At 39.3% G+C, this 26339-nt stretch overlaps 1 protein-coding gene across 1 annotated transcript in view; it reads right to left on the reverse strand.

Annotated features, from left to right (window-relative positions):
• LOC109411303 (unconventional myosin-IXb) overlaps positions 1-26339 on the reverse strand; it is a 252594-nt gene that overhangs the window by 14416 nt on the left and 211839 nt on the right. The window contains exon 14 of the mRNA XM_019684868.3: positions 6116-6664. Within this exon, the coding sequence (XP_019540413.3) occupies positions 6116-6664 (549 nt within the window). The remainder of the gene's footprint in view (positions 1-6115; positions 6665-26339) is intronic.

The raw sequence follows: 26339 nt of genomic DNA on the forward strand, positions 1-26339 counted from the left end.
GAATTTCTTCTGGTGGGTTGCCTTTTTGTTCGCAGCGTAGGTTGCTTACATAGCTTGAGTTTGGTCTAGCAGTTCTTCGTCCTGAGGGGCATTCTGATTCGGGCAACAACACAAGAACGTATGTCGTTTGATGTTCGTGTTAGGGGACGGCTTGCGTGTTTTGTACTGGCTCGCTGCCCGAAATGATTAGAGCGCTACGAATGCGCACTAAAGTTCGGGGACAGATGCACAAACAACAGTATAACATACAGAATACACTGACAAAATGTTCATGACAATTTACAAACTTAACAAAGTATACCGGTGACTGTCCGGTGATTATGTCCAACCTGGTGTCGGTCGATTTCTGTCCAGGAGACGAGCCACCCCTGATATCAGCTGGTATCAATCCAGTAGGCAAGCCTATCCTTTTCCTATCGTTTTTCGGTGCCATTCCTTAGTCAAGCTAACCATCGATTCCCGATCGGCGACCAAACGACCATGATGTCCACCAAGTCAGCTCCGATGTCCACTGTAGCCATTTGTAGCCGTTGGTTCCCGTGCAGTGGTCAAACCACTTGTGAAACACGTTGTTACCAGTTCGATGCGAAAGCGAGTTCTAGTGTTCGCCGTGAAGTCCATGGTTACCCGTCCTTTGTCCAAGCTGTCCTCAAAACTTGATGTTCACCGGTGCCTGTCCGCTGCTCAAACCGTTTCCAATATGAACTAGAACCAGTCTAGTGCTGACAGTAATGTGCTCCAGTACCAGTCCGCTAGCCAAATCCTTCGGACTGTCAGCAAGTTCGGTAACTAAGCTAATGGATAAGCCCGTTCCGCAGGTATCCATCCGGGGCCAGTTGACATCCTTCGAATTTTGAATCAGTTTTCCCCCGTAGCGAGAGTTTCCGTCATAGCGAGAGCAACAACCATCGTAAAACTGGAACACGGCATCATCGAAAGCAAGCGCAAGAAGTCGTCTACCGGCAATGCTCACAATCAGAAGAATACCGTGAAGGGCGAGAAGAAGAAATCACACCGGAAAGTAAGCTACGCTATCTACATCTACAAAGTGCTGAAACAAGTTCATCTGGACACCGATATCTCGTCGAATGCTAGGGAGCATGATGAACAGCTTCGTCAACGTCATCGCCGCCGTAGTCTCCATTTTGGAGCACTATAACAAGTGGTCGACGATCATCACCCGGAAAATTCAAAACGCTGTGCAGGCCGTTTTCGCTTTCCCCAACCACACAAGCTGTTCCAGTGCAAGCTAGAAACAGCCAGGCCGTGCAAATTTCTGAGATTCATCCAGAAGTTTCTTCCGAGATGCCTCCAGGAGTTCCTTCCGCGATTCCTCCGGGAGTTCCTTCAGAGATTCCTTCCGGGATTCCTCCAGAAGTTCCTTCCAGGGTTCCTCCAGGAGTTTTTTTTTCTACGAATCCTCCAGGAGTTCCTTCCGGGATTCCTCCAAGAGTTCCTACCTGAATTCCTTCAGGAATTTCTTTCGAGATGCCTCCAGGAGTTCCTTCCGGGACTTCTCCAGAAATTCCTTCCGGGATTCCTTCAGAAGTTTTCTGCAGGATTCCTCCAGGAGTTCTTTCTGGGATTCCTTTAGAAGTTCCTTCAGATGTTCCTCCAGGAGTTCCTTCCAGAATTAATCCAGGAGTTCTTACTGGGATACCTCCCAGAATTCCTTCAGGAGTTCCATCCGGGATTAATCCAGGAGTTCCTTCCGAAATATCTCCAGGAATTCCTTCTGAGATTTCTCCAGGAGTTTCTTTCGAGATTCTTCCAAGAGTTCCTTATGAAATTTCTCCAGATTCGGAGATTCCTCTAGGAGTTCCTTCCGAGATTCGTCCAGGAGTTCTTTCCGGAATTCCTTCAGGAGTTCCTTCTGGGATTCCTCCAGGATTTCCTTCCGGGATTCCTCCAGGAGTTCCTTCCGAGATTCGTCCAGGAGTTCTTTCCGGAATTCCTTCAGGAGTTCCTTCTGGGATTTCGTCAGGAGTTTCTACCTAAATTCCTCTAGGAAATCCTTCTGAGATTTCTCTGAGATTTCTTCCAAGATTACTCTAGGAGTTCTTTCTGGGATTCCTCCAGGAGTTTCCTTCGGGATTGCTCCGGGAGTTTCTTTAGAGATTCCTCCTGGAGTTCCTTCCGGGATTCTTCCAGGAGTTCCTTCTGTGATTTCGCCAGTAGTTCATTCCTAAAAATTCCTCTAGAAATACTTTACGATTTGCTTCCAGGCAGTGGCGTAGCTAGAAATTTGCTCTGGGAGGGATTTTCGTTGTTCAATATTATATTTTTTTATTTGACACAGACATATCGTAGATACATACAGTACACACAATTTGAGCAGTATTTTTTTTTTTCATCACCAAGCGTTCATATATACCTAGCACGACCCCCCCCCCCCCCGGTGCTTCGCCACTGCTTCAGGATTTCCTGTCGGGATTCCTTCAGGAGTTCTTTCTAGAATTCCTCCAGGAGTTCCTTCCGAAATTTCTCCAGGAGTTCCGTCTGAGATTTCTCCACGAGTTCCTTCTGAGATACCTCCAGGAGTTCCTTTCGGGATTCCTTCAGGAGTTTCTTCCAAAATTCCTCCAGGAGTTTCGTCCGGGATTCTTCCAGGAGTACCTTCTAAAATTCCTTCAGAAGTCTCTTCCGAGGTTTCTTTATGACTTTCTTCTGGGATTCCTCCAGAAGTCCCTTCTGAGGTTCCTCCAGGAGTTCCATCCGGCAATTCTCCAGGAGTTCCTTGCCGAATTCATCCAGTAGTTCCTTCTAGGACTTCTTCAGGAGTTCCGAGGTTCATACAGAAGTTGCTCATGAGATTTCTTCAGGAGTTCCTCCTGGGAATTCTTCAGGGGTCCCTTCCATGGTTCATCAAGCAGATCCTTCCGGGATTTCTCCAGGAGTTCTTTTCGAGATTACGCCAGGAGTTCCTTCTAGGATTCTTCCAGGAGTTCCTTCCGACATTAATACAGGAATTCCTTCTGGGATTCCTCCAGGAATAACTTCTGGGATCCCTTCAAAAGTTCTTTCCGAGACTCCTCTAGGAGTTCCTCCTGAGATTCCTCCAGGAATTTCTCTAGAATTTCCTTCAGGAATTTCTCCAGGAATTGCTCCAGGAAGTTCTACAGGATTTTCTCTAGTAGTTTCTTACGGGATTTCTTCAGAAATTCCCTTTCCAAGATTTTTCCAAGCCATCAATCCGGATTTCCGGAAGAAATTTCTAAAGGAATCCCGGAAGAAATTCCTGAAGGAATCCCAGAAAGAATTCCGAGAGGAATTTCCGAAGGAATCCCGGTTGTAATTCCTGGGAAAGAATCCTGGGGAGATTTCCTCGAGGAATCCCGGAAAGAATTTCTGGAGGAATAAAGAAAGAAATTCCTGAAAGAACTTCTTGACATTCTGGAGGAATCCCGCGTGAACTTTCTGGAGGAATCCCGAAAGGAATTTCTAAAGGAATCCCGGAAGGAATTTCTGAAGGAGTCCCGGAAGGAATTCCTGAAGGAATCCCGGAAGCAATTCCTGAAGGAACCCGGAAAGCAATTCCTGAAGGAATCCCGGAAGGAATTCCTGAAGGAATCCCGGGAGGAATTTCCGAAAGAATCCCGGTTGTAATTCCTGGATGAATCCATGTAGAAGTTCCAGGACAAATCCTGTGAAGAATTCCTGGAAAAATCCTGGGAAGAGTTCTTCGAGGAATCCCGGAAGGAATTTCGGGAGGAGTAGCGAGAGAAATTCCTGGAATAACTCCTGGATATTCTAGAGGAATCCTGCGAGGACTTTCTGGAAGAATCCCGGAGGGAAATCCTGAAAAAAAAAACCGAAGGGAATTTCTGAAGGAATCCCGGTTGTGATTCCTGAATGAATCACTGTAGGAGTTCCAGGACAAATCCTGTGAAGAATTCCTGGAAGAATCCTGGGAAGAATTCCTCGAAGAATCCCGGAAGGAATTTCTGGAGGAATAAAGAGAGAATTTCCTAGAAGAACTCCTGGACATTCTAGAGGACTTCCCCGAGAACTTTCTGGAGGAATCCTGGAAGGAATTGCTGAAGGAATCCCGGAAAGAATTCCTGAAGAAATCCCGGAAGGAATGGCTGAAGGAAAACTGGAAGGAATTGTTGAAGAAATTCGGAAGGAATCCTGGAAGGAATGACTGTAGGAATCCCGGAAGGAGTGTCTGAAAGAATCCTGGGAGGAATTTCCGAAGGAACCCTTGTAGGGATTCCTGGAAGAATCTCGGGAGGAATTCCTGAAGGAATCTTTGGAGGACATCCTGGAAGAAACCCGGGAGGAATTCCTGGAGGAATCTTGAGATGAAATCCTTGAAGAATCCCAGAAAAAAAATCCGGGAATAATCCTGGATTTTAAGAGGGAACACCTAGATGAATCCCGGAAAAATGTCTTGGAAAAATCGTGGAAAGAATTCCGGGTGGAATTTCTGGAGGACTTCGTGGAGGAATCCCAGGATGAGTTCCTTAAAGAATCCCAGGAGGAATTCCTGGAATATTCCTGAAAGGAATTCATGGAACACCGGAGGGAACACTTATAAGAATCCCGGAAGGATGTCTAAGTGAAAAGTGTTGGAAACATTTCCTGCAGTTATCTCGGGTGGAATTCCTGTAGAAATGCGTTCTAGAGGAATTTTGGAAGGCAGTCCTGGAAGAAGCGCGGAAGAGTCTACTGAAGAAATCATGGAAGAAATACATTAGATTCCCGAATGGATTTACTGTAAAAATATCGAAAGGAAATCCTCGAGGAATCCCGTAAGAAACTTTGCTAAATCAAGGAAGGATTCAAGATACAACCCGGAAAAATGTGTTTGTTCTTCACTGGAGAAACCCGGAATTTTCGAAGAAACCCAGGAACGAACTGCTGAAAGATTCTTAAAATATTTCCAGCGGTATTTTCGACTGGGTGTCACCTGGGATCTTTAATTGTAATGGCTCGGCTCGGCAGTCTTGTCAAAAAATTAAGCGAACTACATACAATGTTCTCGCTCCGACGTTTCGGTCCAGGTTTGGAACCTTCTTCAGGGATCTTAAAATATTCTTGGAAGATTCCGCGAAAACGAAAGTAACGTGAATTTCAGGTGTGCAAAAACAGTTCAATATGGCGTCGAGAAGTTGGTTGGCGGAAGAACTGCATGCTGATTAAGAGTTTCTGTACAAGATAATTCAATTGTTTAGGGCAATTGATTATTAATTATAAGCGGTTGTGTATTTTACTTTTTCAATAACTTCAGGAGTTGGAAACTGCCTGCACTAAAGGCACTTTATTTACAGTCTGGCTGACGAATAAAAAATCCTGAAAACCAGCATCTGGAATATCTAACCAAAAATACTGGCGCCGTCCACAAATGACCTAACGCTATAGTGGGAGGAGTGGAGGTGAGTGGTCAAAAATACCGATTTTAGTGTTAGGTATTAGTATTTTTTTTTTTTATTTAGTATTAGGTAATAAATGAATGATGGCTAATGCTGCCAAAATAGAATAAGTTCAAGCTTCCGAAAGTTTTCAGAACATAAATTTATTATTTTTACGGATATAATACTCCCCTCATATTCAAGCTCTCTCAAACTGTCAAGTTCAAGGCTTCGATTGAATTGGCTCTGTCAAGACGATTGAATTGGCCAGACAAGAGTGATTGTAGTCAGAACAACTACGAAATAGTGGAAGGAAGGGGTAATCAGCCCCACTTACATGAAAGGAAACCAGGTAGAAATTTATAGCGATCACCATCTTGAATGTCTTGACAAAGTGCCCAGACTGTCACCTAAAATGAATGATTTCGTGGGAAGTCATCGATTTTATCAACGGCCGGCCGATAACAGACTAGATCTTCACCGGAATTGCTGTGAATACCAGGGTCTCAAAGCATCACGTCAAGTTTAAGGCGACATATGGGAGAAAATGTGGGAGAGAAAGTCATTTTCAGAAAACTCATACCGATGATCGAAGCAGCGATATGCAAAACTGCTTTTTGATTGCAAGTTTTTCCACCTGAAATAATCGAGGTAACACTTTCGCAAGATCCAATTATTCTGGTTGCTTAGCAAACCATAGAAGAACAATATTCATAATGCAAAACACCAATATGTACTGTACTCAACTCAAACCAACTCACCTTGCTTAGCGTCACCTTGAACCGCTCCCGCGCCTGGTTCCCCCGGATGCGCGCCTGTATCACCTGCACCCCAGTCTTCAGCTTGGTGTACCACTTCCGCACCGTGTACCCTCGCCACGCACTCTGTATAATAGTCGCCGCATCGGACCGCAGCTTTCGCAGGAACTTGGCCTGCTTTTCCTTCACGTACAACCGCCAGTACGTTTGGATCGTACAGGCCGCGCTCCGGTACTGGCAGTACTTCTTCCGCTGCAGGATCGACCGAAACCACCGCTGAATGGTGATGATGCTGTCGATGATTTTCGTGTGCAGGCAAATGTCCAGCCGCATCTTCTGCGACTCGCGCATGTAGATCTTGGTCAGACCCAGCTGGTAGTGCTGCTTGTTCAGGTCCATCGTATTCATAAAGTCCCGCACGTCCTTCTGGGAGCTGACCAGCCCTTTCGGCAGCAGTATCCGGTACAGCTGGATGAACTCCTCGTACGTGAGCCGCACATTGTAGCCGGCCCGCCGTATCCGGACCGTTTCCAGCATTCCCGTGTAACGGAGCTGGGGATGAGAAAGAGAATAGGAAACGGAGAAAAAACATTAATAAAACAAACTCTATTGATTATTCCGGAAACTTTTACCGACCGGAACTCGTCACCCTCAGCATGGTCATGCTGAACACCCACGAATTTAAAGCTGCTGTGGCTAATGACCATTGATGACGTAAAAGTTCTTGCAGTGGTCACACGTTCGCTTTATACTCGGATGGTTCGATTCCCGGCCCCGGCACTTGCAATATTTCGTCAGTTGCTTTTGGTGAGATCTTTCCGATTAATTCATTGTACGCTTTAGTGTTATATGTTCAAATATTTTTTAAATATTCGCTTTCTAAGTTGATAGTAGGACTTTTGAAATAATGTTTGCAAGGTCCTGGCCACGTGTTCGAAAATGAATGAGTCTATTTTATTGCAGATAGTATTGAAATCTGCTATAGCAATGGGTATACACATACAGTGAAAGACATTCGTTTAGCCGAGGCCAATTTTGTGAAGTTAAGAGAAATATCACAACATTTAAACCTGTTAATACTCATCCTCATCTTTGCAACTCTATCCACGATTAGTGTAGGAGTGTTCATACTATGCTATCAAGTTTATATTGTCCATCCTATTGTTTGGGATTTCGTTTTTCTGATCTGAGAAGACCATGTTCTTGAGATTCTGTCTTTCGACGCCCCAACATGGACATCAGCATCAGCCTTCAAAACAAAGCCGTCTAAATTTATTACAATTTAGCGCTACCTTTCTGACAGGGCAAGCAGCATTTTTACAACACTTTAATTTATGACCTGTGTCGGCTGGGCTGTTGTTATTGCTTCCTCCTCCGAAGTACCATAAAACAGGAAGAAGCTTTCTTGCAATTTGCGTCTCTTGTCTCCTGTCCACCAGCTAGCTCGCACGCAAACAGGAAAAGCCCAACCGATAAATGAAGATAATGTGAAAAAAATAAGAAAAAAGCAGCGACAAACATTACCTTTCGTCGGATCTGTTTTTGTCATCTTCCTAGCTTTTTTAGCATTTAGTCTGCACACAAGGTATTATTGGTCTGCTAATGCACTTTGTGGATTAGTGCGGCACCTATCTTCTACGGACGAGAGAGGAATGTGCGCAGCGCATAGTTCGTCGTCACGTCTTGTTTATTTGGAATGCACTTTTATCTGCGTTGCTTGATGGATGAGGATTACCATTTCAGGGCTAGTTTGGCGAAAAGTCGCCTCTGTTCTGCGCCGAGTGGGCAATCAGGAGCTTGTCATCGGAGAATTCTTTTTGTGTTTGAAACAGATCAAATTACTTTCGACTACGACGCCGGCAGCTAAACTGGGTCCTGCTCGAAATCATTACCGGACAGGATCGCAGGACACCGATAAGCATTCAGGTGCCAACATTATTGAAATGCTAAAGCTGATTGATGGTTTACAAAAAAAAAAATGGTCGACAAGAAATGCGTGGTGAAGACTAAACCAAGTAAGCCTAGGATTCTTGGAAGTATGGAAGCAAGGTAAGTAAAAGGAAGGTAATCCAATATGTCAGATTCCACCATCCGCCATATTGGAAAACCTAACGACAGCTGGCAAGCTTGTATTTAATTTTTTTCACTAGTGAGATGACAAACAAAAACTTTCAGCCCTAGCAACGTAGCAACCCCAGAGAAACCATGCACGCTTAACTATCTCAGCACTAAAATCGGACAAACTCCATGTCACTCATCGAATGTTTCCTACTTACACGGATTGCAAATTAGCACGTACACCCACTCAAGCAAATATTTTGCAATTTTTTCGGCTAAGCGATCTCTTTTGGTTAAGAAATCACCATTGTATTCATAATTAACAAAAATGCGGGGGCACGAGCAAATTTTAAACCTGGGGGAATATTACTCATTTTATGAGTGCCATGGAAATATGTCAACATTGGTTATCCGTGTTGAGAATGATGTTGCCGATGCGGCGCAGCAACGCTTTTATAGCGTTCTGCAGCATAAACAAACTGGCCGGCTGTCACCAGGATATAATTTAAGACGGGTATAAAGATAGTATGGTCGTGTGCGTGGCCGACGGCTGGTGAATTTTGCCGTTTTTCGGTGAATTTTCTGAGCTTCTTATTCTTTTTCTGTTCTTTTGGTTCACGATTGGAATTTGTTATGGAAACTTTTTGCACCATAAAACAGAAAATTTCTTCAAATGTGCAAATAAATTAGGAAATTGTAAGGCAATTACTAGCAAGCATCCCTCTGATGCGATCTGGTAGCAAATATCGATGGTTTTTGCTACTTTTCTGTGATGTTTCGACACTTTCAGAAAACTCACCAACAGCTGGTCGGGTTTGCCATAAGAAATTTCGGCTCAACTTCGGGTCTCTTCGGGTAAATTTTTTTCGTTGCTAACGAAAAAGTTCTCACGCATACGGGAACGTTCGTGTACAATTTCCCCCCCTGGGCTGTCACCTCCATCCCCCGCAGTGTGCCGCACTCCCCGCATCCACTTCCTGCTTATACGCTAACACCTTCCTTATAAACATCTTGTATGGAAGCTTCCATAGAATAAGTAAGTATTAGACCCGTTGCAATTGATAAATTAAAACAAAAAATAAAAGTATTACAACCATGCTCAATTGTGGGCTAGTTTAAGGTACACCGGGGCAAGTTGAAACGGGTGGGGCAAGATGAAACACGAAGTTTTGAAATAGATTTCAATACAATTTGGAAATTTATCCTTCGCTAGAAGATTGTTTGAATCAAAAACTATGTGTTATGGCGATCGAACTGTTTATCATCATTAGAAAACATCATGTAAACCCACTGTTTCATCTTGCCCCACCCGTTTCAACTTGCCCCGGTGTACCTTATATGTTGGCAGATTAGAGAATATTGTGCGTTGCAAGAAATACACAATTATGGCGACTACTTAACCAAGGCCTTTAATGATGGATACAATACAGTAATGAGTGTGAGAGAGCAGTCTCTCTTACTTATTATAATAATATAAGCTCAAAAGCCTATCTAGGATACTTTAACCAAATTTCAATGGGTAGATTCTTGGATTTTATACCATGTTCAAACAACTGCACGATTTAGATCTGGAATGCTTTCGTACGGCTTATTTTATTCATGCACTTCTTTTATAATGAACCCGACATATTCTCGATTGGGTTCTGGTCAGGATAAGAAGCTAAATAAGAATATGCTTTTCGCGAAACTAAGCCATAAATGCTTGAACCGTGAGATTAACCGTCTTAAGCGTTGCTGTAAAAAACCGCAGTAAATACTTCTTCAGGTTCAGAATTTCGGTGCATTGCTGAATGTCCGTTCATTCGAGTGGACAGAACCCATACCATCAAGTCGCCATCGTTCTTTTCGTACATCTCTCCAATACGAAAAAAAAAGCCATTCGGTCGATTCTAGCCGAACTTCTTTTCGTCCGAAAAGATCTCCTAAAGTGTCAAACATCTCTTAAGATGAAACACCAAGAAATCGCATTACAATTTTATATACAAACTTTAGAGGCACAAATCGGACGAACGAAGCGTTGAACCAAGCCGCACTTGTTTATCCTGGTTTTGCTCACTTGCAAAAAAAGGCAGTTTTTCCAAATCGAGAGCATTTGTTTACGAATTTTGAAGATTGGTGCTATTGAAAAAGAGAGTTGGGGTCCAAGTCGGTTATTGTAGCAGCCATATTTGTGTTCTCTGATGTTTCTCCTTAAGTAGCCAAAGGGGAGGGTTTCGCTTAAGCCCATGCGTAATTTTATAGACTTCTATTGAATAGATATCGTTACGTACCTTAAAAGTGTTGCATAATGTGCTACAATATGCTACACTATGCACAGAGCCGTAGCGTGGTCCCATGGCGCCCTTGGCAAGCATCCAGATTGGCGCCCCACGACAATTGATCATTGTGAAAATGTGATGATTCATTTTCTTTGTAAGTCTCTACAGTTGGATTTTGGTTTTGATTCCAGGTACCTAGCAAATGTTCTTCCTCTACAAGTTGTTGGGGAAGCGGTGCCTGTACGATAGGCAAACAGTTTCAAACAATAAATAAATAGCGAAAGCGTCGTACATATGTACAACAGAGATGATTATATTTGCGGTTTAGGGGAAGATGATATACATCGATGAGATTTGAATTACCTTATGACAACTAAGTTGCCGTGTCATTAATTGGCTCGGTAGCTTAGCTGGCAAAGCACTTGTCTAGCGAATAAGGATCGTGAGTTCAAATCTCCCCTGAGCTGTGGATTGTTTCTCAATTTAACCAATAATTTACCCATCTGTACATATGTACGTTGAGTTATTTGAAAATCATAATTGACCACACAGATTGGTATTACCGAAAATTTGCACTTTAAGTGAGTGGATTTTGGTGTTTCGAAGAAACAAATTTCTTTCGATTTTTTGTAAATTTTCTGTGTATTTTTTTACTTGATAGAGTTTCACAGGTTTATTTTACAAATTTTCGATGATTTTATACAATTGATTTCAACCGAATTTTTCATTAACTTTAAAAAAGGTCTCTTCTGAAGTTTAATCAAAATATTTCTTTCTCTGAAAAAAAAACCTGCTGTATCACTGAATGAAATTATGCTAGAATCTCTGTAGTAATTTCTGCAGAAAGATCCGGAAGTATACCTTATGAAAACCCGGGAAACATTTCAGCAGGATTTTCCAATGAAATTTATGGACAAATTCTTGCAAGAACTCTTGGAGCAGTTCCTGAAGAAATGCCTGAAAGATTGCCTGTAAAAAATGTTGAAAACCATTGGAAGAATTTTTGAAAGAATCAATGAAAAAGGTTCTTAAAGAATCTCTGGAGGATTTTCTAAAACTATTCCCTAGAAGGTTTTATGAGGAAATCCCTGAAGGCGGATTTTCTAAAGGAATAGCTGAAAAAAAATCTGAAATTATTCCAAATTTATGATATTTTGGAAGAGTTAAAGAGGATGAAAAGTTTTGCAGATGATTCTAGCAGAAATTTATGGATCAATGGAAGATTTTCTAAGCGATATGAGAGAATGCTTCTTTCTAAAGGAATCTGTAGAAGACTTTCTGAAGGAAACTGGTCGAATTTCTTAAATAACCTATAGATGATTTTCTAAAAAAAATCCTGGAAGAATTTCTGAAGGAATTCTCAGAGACATTTATGAAGGAATCGCTGCAGAGATTTCTAAACGAATCTCTGCAGGAGTTTCTATAGGAATCCATGGCAGATCCTTAATCCTAATCCGTAATCCTTAAAGATATTTTTTGCAGGAATCTCTACAAGAATTTCTGAGGAAAACTTTGCAAAATTTCTTCAGAAATTCATTGAAGATTACCCAGGAGAAACTCAGGAAAAAATAGTGAAATAAGTATTGAGAAACAAAAGTATCAACTCCTAGAAGATTTTTTGAAGGAATCTGTAGAGGAAATTCGGGAGGTATGCTTTAAGAAAATTATCTCTTAAAAGATTTTTTGAAAGAATATCTGCAGAAGTTTCTTTTGTTTTGTTAAAGATCATTTAATAAAATCCTTGGAGAAACATCCGGAGGAATTTTTTGAATTACTTCTTATAACTTCCTAGATAAGTAGAAAAAGCTCATTTTTTGAAAAATCGGAAGAACGTAAAAACACATGATCAATCTTAGGAGGAAAAGTAGGCCTTAATGGTACATTGGCACGTGGTGTAAACTTGTCTATTACGATTGAGTAATGCACAAATCTATTTCAGTACCACTTCATTATCGACGGTACTGATACACATTTCGAAAGTTTTTATTCATGTTGCCTACTTTGGGAGTCTCCGGTGAAGCAATGATATTAATGCTCGTGGTTACTTGGGTATACTCATCTCAGAACATAATCTTAAAGAAATGTCAATTGACGTATTTCTGGAATGATCATTGGAAGAATTTTTGTAGGTATTCTCGTAAAAGTCTTGAAAATATCACTGGAAGAAACCCCCGAGGTGAATTTCTGAAGCAAATCCCTGGAGAAATTCATGAAGAATTCCTTGAAGGTATTTCCGGAAAACTCTCAAATGAAAAATCATGGAATTCACTTGAAGGAATTCCTGGACGAATAGTTTGAATGTATTCAAAAAGAAATGTATGGAGGAATTCAGGAAGGAATTCCTATAGGAATTTGTGGTGCATTTTCTAGAGAAATTCCGGGAGTGAACCCTGGGTGAATTCCCGAAGGATTTCGTGGAGAAATGTCAGAAAGCGCTTCTAGCATATAAGTACTTATACTTATATGTTTAAAGTAAGTCACAACGACTGTGAAAGAATCACAGGATATATTCCCGGATGAATCGCAGGACGAATTTGTGAAGAGACTCCTTTGCAGGAGCTGCATATACTTGAAGGATTTGTGAATTGGATAATTATGAAAGAATTCCTGGATGACTTCTTGGAAAATTTCCTGTATCCCTCTAAAACTATCTTAAAGAATTACAAAACAAATCACTGGAGGAATTCCTCTATGTCTATGTCTTGACTAGCAGATTATAAAAATTGAATGTACATCTGGTTTCTTTCCACAGAATATCAGAACTCATGCTATATTATCATATGCGGGAACTTTTAAAATATTTCATCGGGGAAATTATGATTTTTGCATATTTTTAGTTGTTTTTCATACAAATTTGCATGAAGTTCTCATTTTCGGCCAATTTCTCTCCCATACCAAATGTATGGACAAATTTTCACCGAAACCTTCTGCAAACGAAAATATAGCTTGAATACTGATGTTTAGTGAAAAGAAACACGATGTAGGTACATTCAATTTTTATAATCTGCTGGTTCAGACATAGCGTGCTCTAGGAATCCTTCAAGAAATTCAAAAAATCTTCAGGTAATCCTGAAAAAAATCTTGGGTGAGTGAGTCCCTGGAACAGATGGTGGACGGATTTCTGAAATTTCTGACCGACCTAAATATTTTATTTAAAGATCCCGAGAGGAATTTCTGAAGGAATCACTACAGGAATTCCTGGAGCTCCCCGAAGAAAAAAAAAACACCCGGAGCAATCTTTGGCGGAATTCCTGATGAAATCTTTAGAGGAATTCCAGCAGATATGCCTGGAGGAATCTCTGGAGGAATCCTTAGAGCAATTATGGGAGAAAAAATCTCTTGAGGCATTCCTGGAGGAAATCGTAGAAAAATTTTTGGAGGAATCCTTGGAGGAATTTCTGGAAGAATTCCTGGAGAAATCCCTAGAGAAGTTCTTGTAAAACTCATGGAGAAATCACTGAAGCAATTCCTAGATGAATTCCTGGTAGAATCTCTAGAGGAATTCTGGGAGGGACCTGTGGAAGAATTGCCGAATTCCGGAATTCATAAGGAATTCCTGAAAAAATCCTGTAGGAATTCCTGCTGTAAACTATGGAGGTATCTCTTGAGGAATTTTAAGAGAAATTCATGGAGAAATTTCTGATGAAACCTTACGAGGAATTCCTGGAGAAATCCTTAGAGAACATTCTGGAGAAATTCTTGGAAAAACTCCTGAAGGAATTGCTTGAAGCAATTTCTGGAGGAATGTCTGGAGAAACTTCTGGAAAAATCCCTGAAGGAATTCTTGTGAAAAATTTCTCTGGAAACTATCCCTAGAAGATAAACTGAAGAAATTAAATGAACTGAAAGATTAACTGAAGAAATCTCTGAATTTCTGGAGGTATCTGTAGAAGAATTCTGGAAGAATTCCTAGGGAAATTTCGGAAGAAATTCCTAGATGAGTTCCAAGAGGAATATCTAGAGGAATTCCAGGAGCAATTCTAGGAGGAATTTCTTAGGGAACTACTGGAGGAATCATTGGAGAAATTACTGGAGGAATCTCTGGAAGAATCCTTAGAGGAATCCCTGAAGGAATTACTGCTAAATATCTGCAGGAATTCCTGGTGGAATTTCTGGAGAAATCCCTGGAGGAGAAATTCCTGGATATATTCCTGTAGGAAACCCTGGAAGAATTCACGGAGGAATCCCTAAAAAGATCTGGAAATTGTTTCTGAAGCATTTCCGGGAGAAATTCCTGGGGTGATTCCTGACAGAATTCTTGGTGTATTTCCTAGAGCAGACTCTGGAGAAATACCTGGATGAAATCCTGGAGGAATGCCAGGAGGAACTCCTGGTGGAACTTCAGGGAGAAACCCTAGAGAAACTCAATTCCTGGAGGAATACTTGTAGGATTTCCTGGAGAAATTGCTATAGTAATTTCTGCAGGAATTCCTGGAGGTATTCCTGGATCAATTCCGGAGGAATTACTGAGGTGATTCCCGGTGAAATTCTGGAAGGTAATCCTGGAGGAGTCCCTGAATGAAATGCTGGAGGAATCCCTATAACTATTGGAGGAATGCGTGGCAGTATTCCTAGAGGAATTCCTGGAGGAATTCCTAGAGCAAACCCTAGAGGATTCCTTGAAAAATTCCTGGAGACATAGCTTTTGGAATTCCTGGACGGATCTCTAGAGGAATTCCTTGAGGTTTCTCTAGAGGAATAATTGGATCAATTTTGTGGAAAAATTCCTGGACGAATCTCTGTAGGAATTTTTAGAGGAATCTCTACGGGATTTCCCGGAGGAATCCTGGAAATTTTTGGATAAATTTCTGGAGGAATCTTTTGAGGAATTCCTGGAGGAATCTCAAGAAGAATTCCTAGAGATATCCAAGGAGTCATTCCTGAGGTAATTCCAGAACGAGTTTCTGAAAAAGACCAAGAGAATGTACCAAAGAAATCGCTGAAATTCCTGAAGAAATCTAAAATCTGATATTCCTGAAGAATTGCTAAAAGGAGAACGTAGATGAACTCTTGGAGGAATCCCTGTAGCAGTTCCTGAGGAAATACCTGGAGGAGTTCCTGGAGAAACCCCAAGAGGATTTTTGGGAGCAATTCCAAGAGGAATTCCTAAGGTAATCTTTACACAGTTCCTGGAGGAAGTCTTCGACTAATTGTAGAGGAGTTTCAAAAAGAACTCCAGGAGGTCCTGAAATCATCCCAAGAAGATATCTTGGAGGCATTTTCAAAATAATCCCTGCAATTGTTCCTGAAAGCTTCTGTGATTCCCGGGGAAATCCCTGGAGGAATTCTTGGTATCCCGGAAGCAATTCAATGAGGAATTTCTTAGGAAATCTCAGGAGTTTTTTTAGCGAATTCTTGGAAGAATTTCTGTAGGGATCTCTGAATAAAAAAGCTGAAGTAATCCATATCTGCAGTAATTTCTGGACGAATTATTGAAGGAATACTGGGATGTACTCATATAAAGTTTTTTTTGTTCAAAATTTAAAAAAATAAAATACTAGATTAATTTTTGAATAATCGCTAGTAAAATTTTCTGAAAGAATTTATGGAGGACATTCCTTCAGAAATACTTCGAATAATTCCAGATCGAATTATTGTTGCAATCTTTAGCGGAATTCTGGAAGGAATATATGGAAAAATCCCTGAAAAAAAAACTCAGAAGGAATACCCGCAGAAATGCCTTAAAAGATCTCTAGAGAAAATCCTGAAAGAAATCTCGTAAAAAACACCGGAACAATCACATGAGGAACCTCTAAAGATATCCCAGGACGAATCCCCGAAGAAATGGCTGGTAAATTCCCTAGACGAGCTCTTGAAGGAATCTCTGGAGGAATGCATGATGGAATCACTTCAGCAAGCAAGCTACGGAAAAAAATCCTGGAGGAATTATTCACACTCATATAGTTTAAGAAACTAGGAACTAAAAGTCATTTTGATTCCTCAAAACTGCAATGTCAATTTGCATATTCACATATTAAGCGCCCATGCCACTTAAAAGTCATCTCAATGAATGACTGTCATGCTTTCAGTTCACGGTGACAAATATTTAGTTAGTCAAGTTTCAACAGGCAGACAAATATTCGAAATGGTGAGAAGTTTTCCAGAGTTGAGATAGATGTTACGACAAAGCGCATACTATAACAGTGTATTGTGCCTATTCCATTCATAAAAAGCGTTCCCATTAATAAACCTACCGTTCCGACCGTGAGGATCATCTTCAGTTTTAGCATCAAACCGGTAGCCGTTAGCAGTGTAATCAATACGCTATCAACCGTCACCAGTGCCAGTAGGAACACCACTCTAGCACACGCGGCGTTGATCATATTCAACCACCGGACGTCGTCGACAGGTGCTGCACTTTTCGTCATTGACCATCACTGCAAGCCTAAAGTATTTGTTTGGTTTTCAGATTCTTCGAGACAACCTTTTTCCAGATAGGGATCGCTCCACTAAACACTCTGTGCATGCAATTTAGAACTTGTTTGCCACGCGATCACACCACACTCCCCGTCCATTCATTGTTTTGTCGTTACGATGATAGTGTCATTGATTTCCAGATCCGGAAATTCCTGCTCTTTTGTCAATTTTGTAGAATCATGCGCGCGCGGATCCCCCTGAACTACTGTTTCGTACCGAGGTAGAATTGAAACTGAGGCACAATCGGCCTCTGTATGGAAGGTGAAAGGTGGCGATGGCCATAGACAAACGGCACCAATGCATCTTTTCGATCTTTTCGGCAGTGGTGTTTGTGTTGTTGTAGGACCGAATCAGTGAATGAGCTAGGAAAGAAATGACCTGCGTTTGCGGGTCTGTCCCTCCCCGACCGAGCTCGATCATATGTTTGGCTTTCCTAAAAATTCTTCAGGGGTACCCCCGTCTGTGTAACGCAATGTTGTGCGTGGTGCAGGTAAAAACGAAAGAGTAATTGCAGCGTGGCAGCATAGGTACAGTTAGGATGCGGGACTATAGGGGGGGCGAGGTGTATGTTCTGAGCCGCTCTGAGGGTACAGATTGCACAGTGGTACGAGAGCATTCAAAACCTCACAAAATGGATATGCTGTTCACGCAGATGATATGTTTGTGAGCATCATAAATACCTACTTCAGTCTTCGAAATCCTTCAGATGAATTTATTGACATTTGAATTTCCGACAGCCTTTTGAGCGTTTATGGTTTTCATACAAAAGCTGTCATTACTAGTCACAGCAATGCTAGTATTCCGTGCTTGAATAAACACTTGGAAATTGCTCGTTTTTGAGTAAAAATTGTTCTAAAAGTATGGTGGGATGCGAGTGCAAGCGGTGTAGTTGTGTGATTTTGAAAGCCTAAGACTGAGACAAGTACATTCGATTCTTGTTTGAAAAACTGTGTGAAAACTTGTGATAGATTTCATATGTTGCCTCGTACCTTTACTCCTACTTTGTATCTTTCTTTCTATTTTAGAGAATACGGCTACATATCCCTTTCGTGACGAACCAGCACAATTGTGCTGTTTAGCGGTAACATTTTTGCACATTTTTTATATCTTTTTAAAGCACTTTGAAGCCGGATTTTTTCCAAGCGTTATTTTGGAGTTTTTCTACGTTTTTCTGTAGATTTGGTAATCAATAGTATAAAAACGGTAGAATATAATGAAGAATATTTTACTGAATAACCTACGTCATCCAAACTATTCATGAAATTAGATCCTAAAGTCTACGGGTGTAACGGTAACTTCTTTCATTATACAAAACTACGATTTGTAATCTATCATGTCCAGTAAGTCTTCTGAAAGGTTAACATACAACATCAGATCAGTCGGGATATCCTAGGTCATCCAAACTGTTCTTGAGTTTTGATCCTAAAGTCTACAGGTGAAACGATAACTTCTTCCATTACACTAGTTTACAGCATTTTTTAACTCGGTAAGCTGATAATCATTATTGGTGTAGAATCATGTCGAGTTCGGAAAAGCGAAGGGAAAAAAATACAGTAGAGCGGATTTTTTTTTCGACTTTCCTTACCTGGTTGATGGGTCTCCAGTTAGCCTAGTGGTTAAGGCTATGGATCGCCAATCCGGAGACGACGGGTTCGATTCCCGTTTCGCTCGGGAAAATTTTCACGTCTCCCTGGGCATAGTGTATCATTGTACTTGCCTCACATTATACAAATTCATGCAATGGCAGGCAAAGAAAATTAATAACTGTGGAAGTGCTCAAAGAACACTAAGTTGAAGCGAGGCAGGCCAAGTCCCAGTGGGGACGTCGAGCCATAAAGAAGAAGAAGATACAAGGTTGATGATTTGATAGGAAAAAAGACATATCTATTTTTTTGAAATGTTATGTATGAATGTTTCAGCTTTCAATTGATGCAAAAATTTTGAAAATCGTTGGTTGCCATCATGGTGAAAAAAAGTTGTGTTATAAAAATCCAAGATGTCCGCCAAAATCAATATGGCCGACTCATCTTTTTGTTATTGTAAATAGTAACTCTATCTTTCCTTTTTTCAACAACAATTCGTTTTGAGGTGGTTTTTGTAGAAACTTTCGAGTTATAACGGTTTAAATGAGCCACCATTTGACCAAAATCGAAGGGGTCTGTAAAAATTGTTGTGGCTCTAACTAACGGGGGGTCCATCAATTTGAGTAACCAAATGCATTTCCTTACTTTTTTAGCGAGGACTTCTTAAACATTTTTGAAGACAAGGTGAAAATAGTGGGCCGGGCTCAGCAACAGTTACCCGTATGTCAATTATTTCATTTTTCCAAATTTCAAAGTGTTCAGGATGTTCTAGGTTGTCAATGAAGTCTCAAATACAAATATTCTCATTTTCCCTAGTGGAGGACTGCTTTTTGGAAAATCTAAGAGTTCTGGAGAGCCAAAGATGAGAAATTTGTATGGAGATTTCACTTTTTTGCGCTTCGTCCCGAAATGGATATACAACTCATGCCGTTCATTGTTCATAGCTATCGCTAAACCGGTCGAAAAAGTCGTTTTCTTCCCTCAAAATTCCGAAGTACAAAATCCAACTATCATATTATGTCACAAGCAGACACAAACTTTTTCACTCACTCACGCGAGTAACGATCTATCACACAGCCGTATTATCCGGATAATGTTGTTTTTAATTCGAAAATTAATCATTTTTTATTAAAAATCTATTCATATTTCTCAAAAACTATACAGAAATGTCCTCAAAAATTAAGGAAAAATTAACAAGATTTGTTATCCAAGAGATTCTACAAAATTCTTGAATGAAAAACTTGTTTTAACCTTTTTTGAATATGGTATGTGAGTGTAGAATTAGCAACTAGTTAAAATACACAAAAATAAAAACAAAAAAAAAAAAAAGAATATGGTATGTGGGGGCAAGATGGGTCAGGGGGCAAGATGGGTCAGTACCGTTACCGAAGCGACTAGAGCGCTGAAAATTTGTGAACATATTATTAATATTTTTCTACAAAAAAATATAAATTTTCAAAGTTTTTTACGGCTACCTGAATAAAAATATTCTATTTCTGAGAATAATCTACCGATATGTTTCAACACTTCTTTCATGTAATCTGTACGTATGTGAAGCTTAGATGTATAGAGAAAAAATAGAAGATCTAGTATTTTTTGTTGGAGAAAAATCGAATTTCTGATAGCTGACCCATCTTGCCCCCGTAGAAATGATGTGGGGCAAGATGGGTCATGTTTTGACAATTGTTTGTCAAGAAGCAGGTTTCAAACTGTATGACCTTTCTATACCCTTATATCATAGCTGACTAGTGTATCTGGAAGTCGTGATAGAAAACAGAGAAATGCTATTTATATTCAGAATGTTATAGGGATCCATTTCTTAGGTGACCCATCCTGCCCCCACTTACCATATAACAAAACAAATACTAAGTTTTTTTGGGTTAGATGTAAGAAATAGCGTTGACATTTCCATTTACAATGCCATCCAAATATTCTAAACTATCAGAAGAAAGACATTCAGTCCAATCAGTAATTCCACAGACCATATATATATGATCATTGAATTTTGAAACTGAACTTGGATATTCTACTAGATAGTAATGTTGGAATTTCAAAATTCTACCCACTATTCATCCTCTCATTCTGGTATTCATTTCCAGAATTTCGACTTTGATTTTTACCGCGAGCTCGTCCTTGAAATTTTCGAAGGTTTTTTTTTGCTTTCTTCAGTATGCCCTAGGATTTTCTGAGATTTTAAGTAATTGTTGAGATTTCCATTATTTATTCCTGGGATTTCAATCATAGTTTCTCCCAAGATTTCAGCAGGACTTTTTCACTGGGGAAAGAGTATGTACTCCGGGATTTCTTCCATAGTTTCTCGCTGGATTCCTCCCGGAGATACTGCAAACATTTTTTTCAAAGTTCAACCAGGAATTTGTCTTGGTGGTTTCGGGAAAGTTTTCCAAAACTTTTTCTCGGGATTTTTGCAGAACTTCTTCCTGGGGTTTCTTCTAGAGAGTTTTCCGGTATCTCTCTTGAATTTCTCCCATAGTTCTTCCTGGGAATTTTCTTATAGGTTTTCAGAGTTCCTCTTTAAATATTCTTAAAACATCCTCCTGGGATTCTTCCCAGAACTTTTTTTTTGAGATACCTCAGTTTCTCTTAGGATTTCTTTCGAAGTTCCTCTCGAGATTTCTCCAATAAGTTTTTCGCAAAATTTCACTCCTATTTCTCGCGAATTTCTACGAGAAATCTCGTAATTTCTGGTAGGGATTCCGGGAAAAGCTCAGGGAAAGATGCGGAAAAAATCATTAATAAAAATAATCTCAGGTGGATCACTGCAAGAAACCCTAGAAAAAGCTCTGATAGTAATCACGGTAAGAACTCAATAAAAAACCCAAGTAACAATGACAGCTGAATAACAGCTTGTTCAGACAAAATTTTCAAAATCAAGTATCTGTTGTATAGTAATGTTTGTTTGTTGGGAATACCAGTAGTAGCTCCTGCAAAGATGTCAGATGACACTCTGAAAAAATCTTAGGAGAAAGATCAGGGTAAATTCAGAAAAAAATTGAGAGACATTTCTGAGGACCAACACCGGAAGGAATCTTCTGAGAGAAGTGCCGGGAAAAAATTCAACACCTTTAGAAAATATCCAATATCATTTCCGGAAAATCCCCGGGAAAATTTTCAAAAACGTATGACTCTGCATTGCTTGCTTGTAAAACCATTAATGAAAAAATCATGGTGAATTTTTGCAAGGATACCTGGATAAAGAACTGGAGGAATTCCTATAAAAAATTTAAAAACAATCCCTGAAGCAATTTTTAAATAATTGTCCGAAGAAAATTTTAAAGAGAGCCTTTAAAAAATGTTGAAAAATTCCAACATTGTCCTCCAGGAATTTTCTCAGGGGTTACTAGTATCTGTTTCTACAGTTATTTCTGTGGAAATTTCTCTAGAAATTTGAGGAGGAGAAGTTCTTCTGGAGGTTTGTTCTGGCATTTTTTCAGCCATTCTTGCGGTATTTCCTCCAGCCTATCAAACGATACTTTGAAGAAAGTCTCACTAAAATTTCTCAAGCTTGCATCAGGTTCTGTCTTCAGAAATTCTTCAAGAAATTCGTCCCCGTTTCATTCAAGTTATATCAAGGTTTTTGTTTCAGAGATACCTTTATGTTTTTTTGTAATTTTCTATTGCTTTGTTCCGTTTTGTTTTGTTGTGTATTCTCATTCCTGGTATTGTCTTATTCTTGGTTCTTCTTGGAAATTTGGTAACTTGAGCTTACGGCATTCCCAGCCATTTGTTTGTTCCGCCATTTTAAATCTTCCTTACGCTCGTTTTTGTCTTCTGCTGTTTTCCAAACATCATCTTTTTTTCTGGGTTTTCTGTTTTTTTTTATCAGTAGATTGTTTCCTATTAGTGAGCCGTCATCTAGTTTTTGATGGGTCAGAAAAGCCTCTGACGATACCATGAATACTTTGCTGTTTTTAGAGTTAATCTCGTTAAATATTGAAGAAACAGACGGGCTTGGTGGTCTAGTGGCTACCGCTTCTGATTCATAAGCAGAAGGTCCTGGGTTCAATCCCTGGCCGTCCCATTCCTTCTACTTTGTATCTTTCTATCCACTTTCTCTATACTCTCCTCTCTATATACACACTTAGAAATTCTGAAATTTCCACGAAACGGAATCACCAAAAAACGTAAATGTTTTCAAGACTGAATCACAAATTGGACTCAATTTTACGCGCATCATGTAAGTGCTGGTTGGTTAACAAATTCGTTTCACCAGAAACGTAGAATCAGTATCACGTTCATCAGCCACCTTTCAACTCGGTGAAATAGCCGAGAGGTAAGAGATGTGGCTCACGATCAGCAGATTCGGTGTTCGAATCCCATGCATGACAATAAATTTGTGTTTTTGAAGATGCTCGTATATGTCAGGTTCAGGACACTTAAAATTACATGATATGTTCTAGGTGTGTATACAACTCATGTATATTCATATGTTCATAGCCATCGCTAGGACCAGAAACGGTTGAAAAGCCGTTTCCCTTCTTTCCAACTTTCACAGCACAGTGTCTATCAGATAACGCCTACAAGTTATGAAATCAAGCGAACTGTGCCGCATTAACTTCATAGGTAATAATCGCACTAACCTATCACCTTACGCCTGGCATCCTCGCACCAATGTGTGAGCCCTCTGCCAACCATATCCCGCCAACACTCCGACATCCGCATGAGTTTGTGCAGACGCAAAGGTATATTCGGTCTGATGTGGATACAAACGATTGCAACCATCATTTCCTCCCCCATCTCCACATTGACCTGCAACCTGACGTGGCAGGCGCCATTGTCACCTAAAAATAGAAGATCACCAACGCTCATACACTGAAGATGTCTGCTAGTCCCCGGCACATAATCTCATTGGTTCCTTGTGTGAGTGTAGCTGGTCTGACTATCAAGGTCAAGAAACAGTTTTGGCAGAACCAGTGATTAATATAGTCGAAGAATAGAGACGAAAACTAAACGATAAAGTTAAACTAAATTTTATTTTTTTACGCTATTGATCGGCCCGCGTAAAAATATCGCGTATTAAACATTTTTGATACTATTTTATTGGATCGTCTTCAAATTTTGACAGGGTTTCGAGGATAACAAGAAAGATCTCTAGTGGAAATTCGAGCCACCGTCGGAAAGAAATATAGACATTCGTTGAGCCGAGACCTAACATTTTTGTCAGGAATTTAGAACAAAAGATTTTAGGTTAAAACTTTTTTATCGCAGTGATAGTATATCACACTTACACTCCCGTTCAAAAGTTTGGGGTCACCCCCTAAAAAGCATGTCATTTTTTTAGGCCCATATCTCCGCCAATTTGCGTCCGATTTCAAAACCCTAGGTTTCATTCAAAAGATAATAAGTCAAAGAAACATTGAACATGATTTAAAAGAAACTTTTACAAAAAAAATTGTATGTAAGTTGCCAAATTTTCTAAAAAATAAATATAAACTTACGGCACTGTCGCTGGAAATTGGGTCGACCAAATTTTAAGATGAGAGCGGTAATATCACCCATTTTCTATTAGCTTTCAACTGCTTTTTACAGAACTTAGCTAGAAAATCTAGAAAAAAAGTTATTAAGTAAATTATTCCTTGATGTCATCGACCAAAAGTTTGGGGTCACCCCTCAAAATGCTGTATCGGCCAAAAGTTTGGGGTCACTATCGCAAAAATAATTAAAATTGAACTATAGATGACGAAGATATCACCAAATCACTTTTCCATGTTTTACGAAAGTGACCCCAAACTTTTGGCCGATACATCATATTGAGGGGTGACCCCAAACTTTTGGTCGATGATATCAAGGATTAATTTACTTATAGGGTGTCCCAGAAAGTATGGGCACAACTTTGTATAGCAAAAATACAATTATTTTCTATACAAACAACATTTTTAATATTTTTGTATTTTTATTCAAGGGATTTTAATTGATACCTGTAAAGAGTTTATGCATTAAAAAGGGTTTTTGTATGCAGAATGTTTAAAATGAAAAAACATCTTTCAAAACTTCTGCACAAACTACATTTTTACGGTTTGGCCAAATATCCAAATTCGAAACATTTTTTTCGAATTTTTTTTCACATGATATATTCAAAAACATGTATCCTCAGATGGTTGATTGAAATTTTTTATAAAAATATGTTTTGCCTGTGCGTACGGGTATTTCAGAATTTTGAGAAAACTGGAAAATTCGCCTTTTCTATTTCTGCATAAGACATGCCCACAGACATTCGAGTTTTTAAACATGTTTTAACGAGAATAGAAATAATTCAATCTACACTTTATAAAGCTGGAGCATTTATTTTACTTATAGTGAAATTAAAATGTAATTTTTTTGCAAGTTGTGATATATATTCAGAAGCTTGTTGTTATCTATTAGAAAAACAGGTTTTCAAAAATATCGATTTTGGTGTTTAAATTCATTTTTCAGGTTGAAAAGTATATGTGTTCAATTCAAACTAAGGGTTGTATAATAGATACGCATATGAAAATACACGGAAATATTTTTTGAAATTTTTATCGGGCTTAATTTCATGCGTAGGAAACGATTTGTTAAGCGATGTTATTGAAAAATACAGCAATTTGTGCAGAAGCTTTAAAAGGTCTTTTAGGGAATGTTCTACCGCTTACAAACGAAGTGTTGAATGCAAATTTTAATGATTGGCATTTGATGTAAATCTATTAAGGTAGGATATGTGTGAAAATAAAGTTTGTTTATGCATCCATTCTCAAATGGCAGAGCTGCAAAGTTGTGCCCATACTTTCTGGGACACCCTATAATAACTTTTTTTTCTAGATTTTTTAGCTAAGTTCTGTAAAAAGCAGTTGAAAGCTAATAGAAAATGGGTCATATTTCCGCTCTCATCTTAAAATTTGGTCGACCCAACTTCCAGTGACACTGCTGTAAGTTTATATTCATTTTTTAGAAAATTTGGCAACTTTGGGTTAAGTTTACATACAAAATTTTTTGAAAAAGTTTCTTTAAATCATGTTCAAAGTTTCTTTGACTTATTATCTTTTGAATGAAACATAGGGTTTTGAAATCGGACGCAAATTGACGGAGATATGGGCCTAAAAAAATGACATGTTTTTGAGGGGGTGACCCCAAACTTTTGACGGGAGTGTACAAAAAAAACCCGAGTAAATACACTTCAAAATGTCATGTTTTGTCTAGACATTCGGTTAGCCTAGGTAAATGAATTTTTTATTTTCAATGGAATTACTGCAATTTCGTGAGTATATTTCAATTATAGTTTATAACGTATTAGCAAGATGATTGACCTTGAAGTTTTATTTATTTGCGGAATTCAGAGAAACATTACAAAAAAATGTCTTAATAAGGAGGAAAACGATGAAGGAGGAAGGAAACGATGATAAATAAATTCAGATAAAGAAAACACGTTCTGTAAACACTCTAATATAAGCTAAGCTAATTAAGGGGGTAAGGGTTAAGGGGTGTAAGTGACAAAAACTCACTTTCGAGTAAATAAGCTTTGAAGCTTTTCGTCAAATTTTCATCCCATAAAAAATATATAGAGTTTCAGAATCGACCCAATTTTTTTCAATTTATTGTAATTTTTGTAATCATCATACAAATAATCTTAAAAAAGTTCCTGAAATCTTGAAATCTGAAGAATTTTTTTATATGCTCAGCTCAAAATCGACAAAATAGTCCCTTACACCTCTTTGCATCTGGGCCCCCAACTGTAAAATACCAGGATTGTTGAATGAGTTAGAAGACTGCCAAGTGAAAGAACTGCAAGAAAAGTCGGATTTTTTGTTCTTCGATAATTTACAGAAGTTCTCACAAAAATGTATATAATGGAACAAAGGGCTAATTTTCATTCAATTTGAAGAAATATAAATGAAAATGACATGAATCACATTTATTTTGACATGATTTATTTGA

The sequence above is a fragment of the Aedes albopictus genome, chromosome 3 (genome assembly GCF_035046485.1).
Source record: "Aedes albopictus strain Foshan chromosome 3, AalbF5, whole genome shotgun sequence".
NCBI classification, from domain to species: domain Eukaryota; kingdom Metazoa; phylum Arthropoda; class Insecta; order Diptera; family Culicidae; genus Aedes; species Aedes albopictus.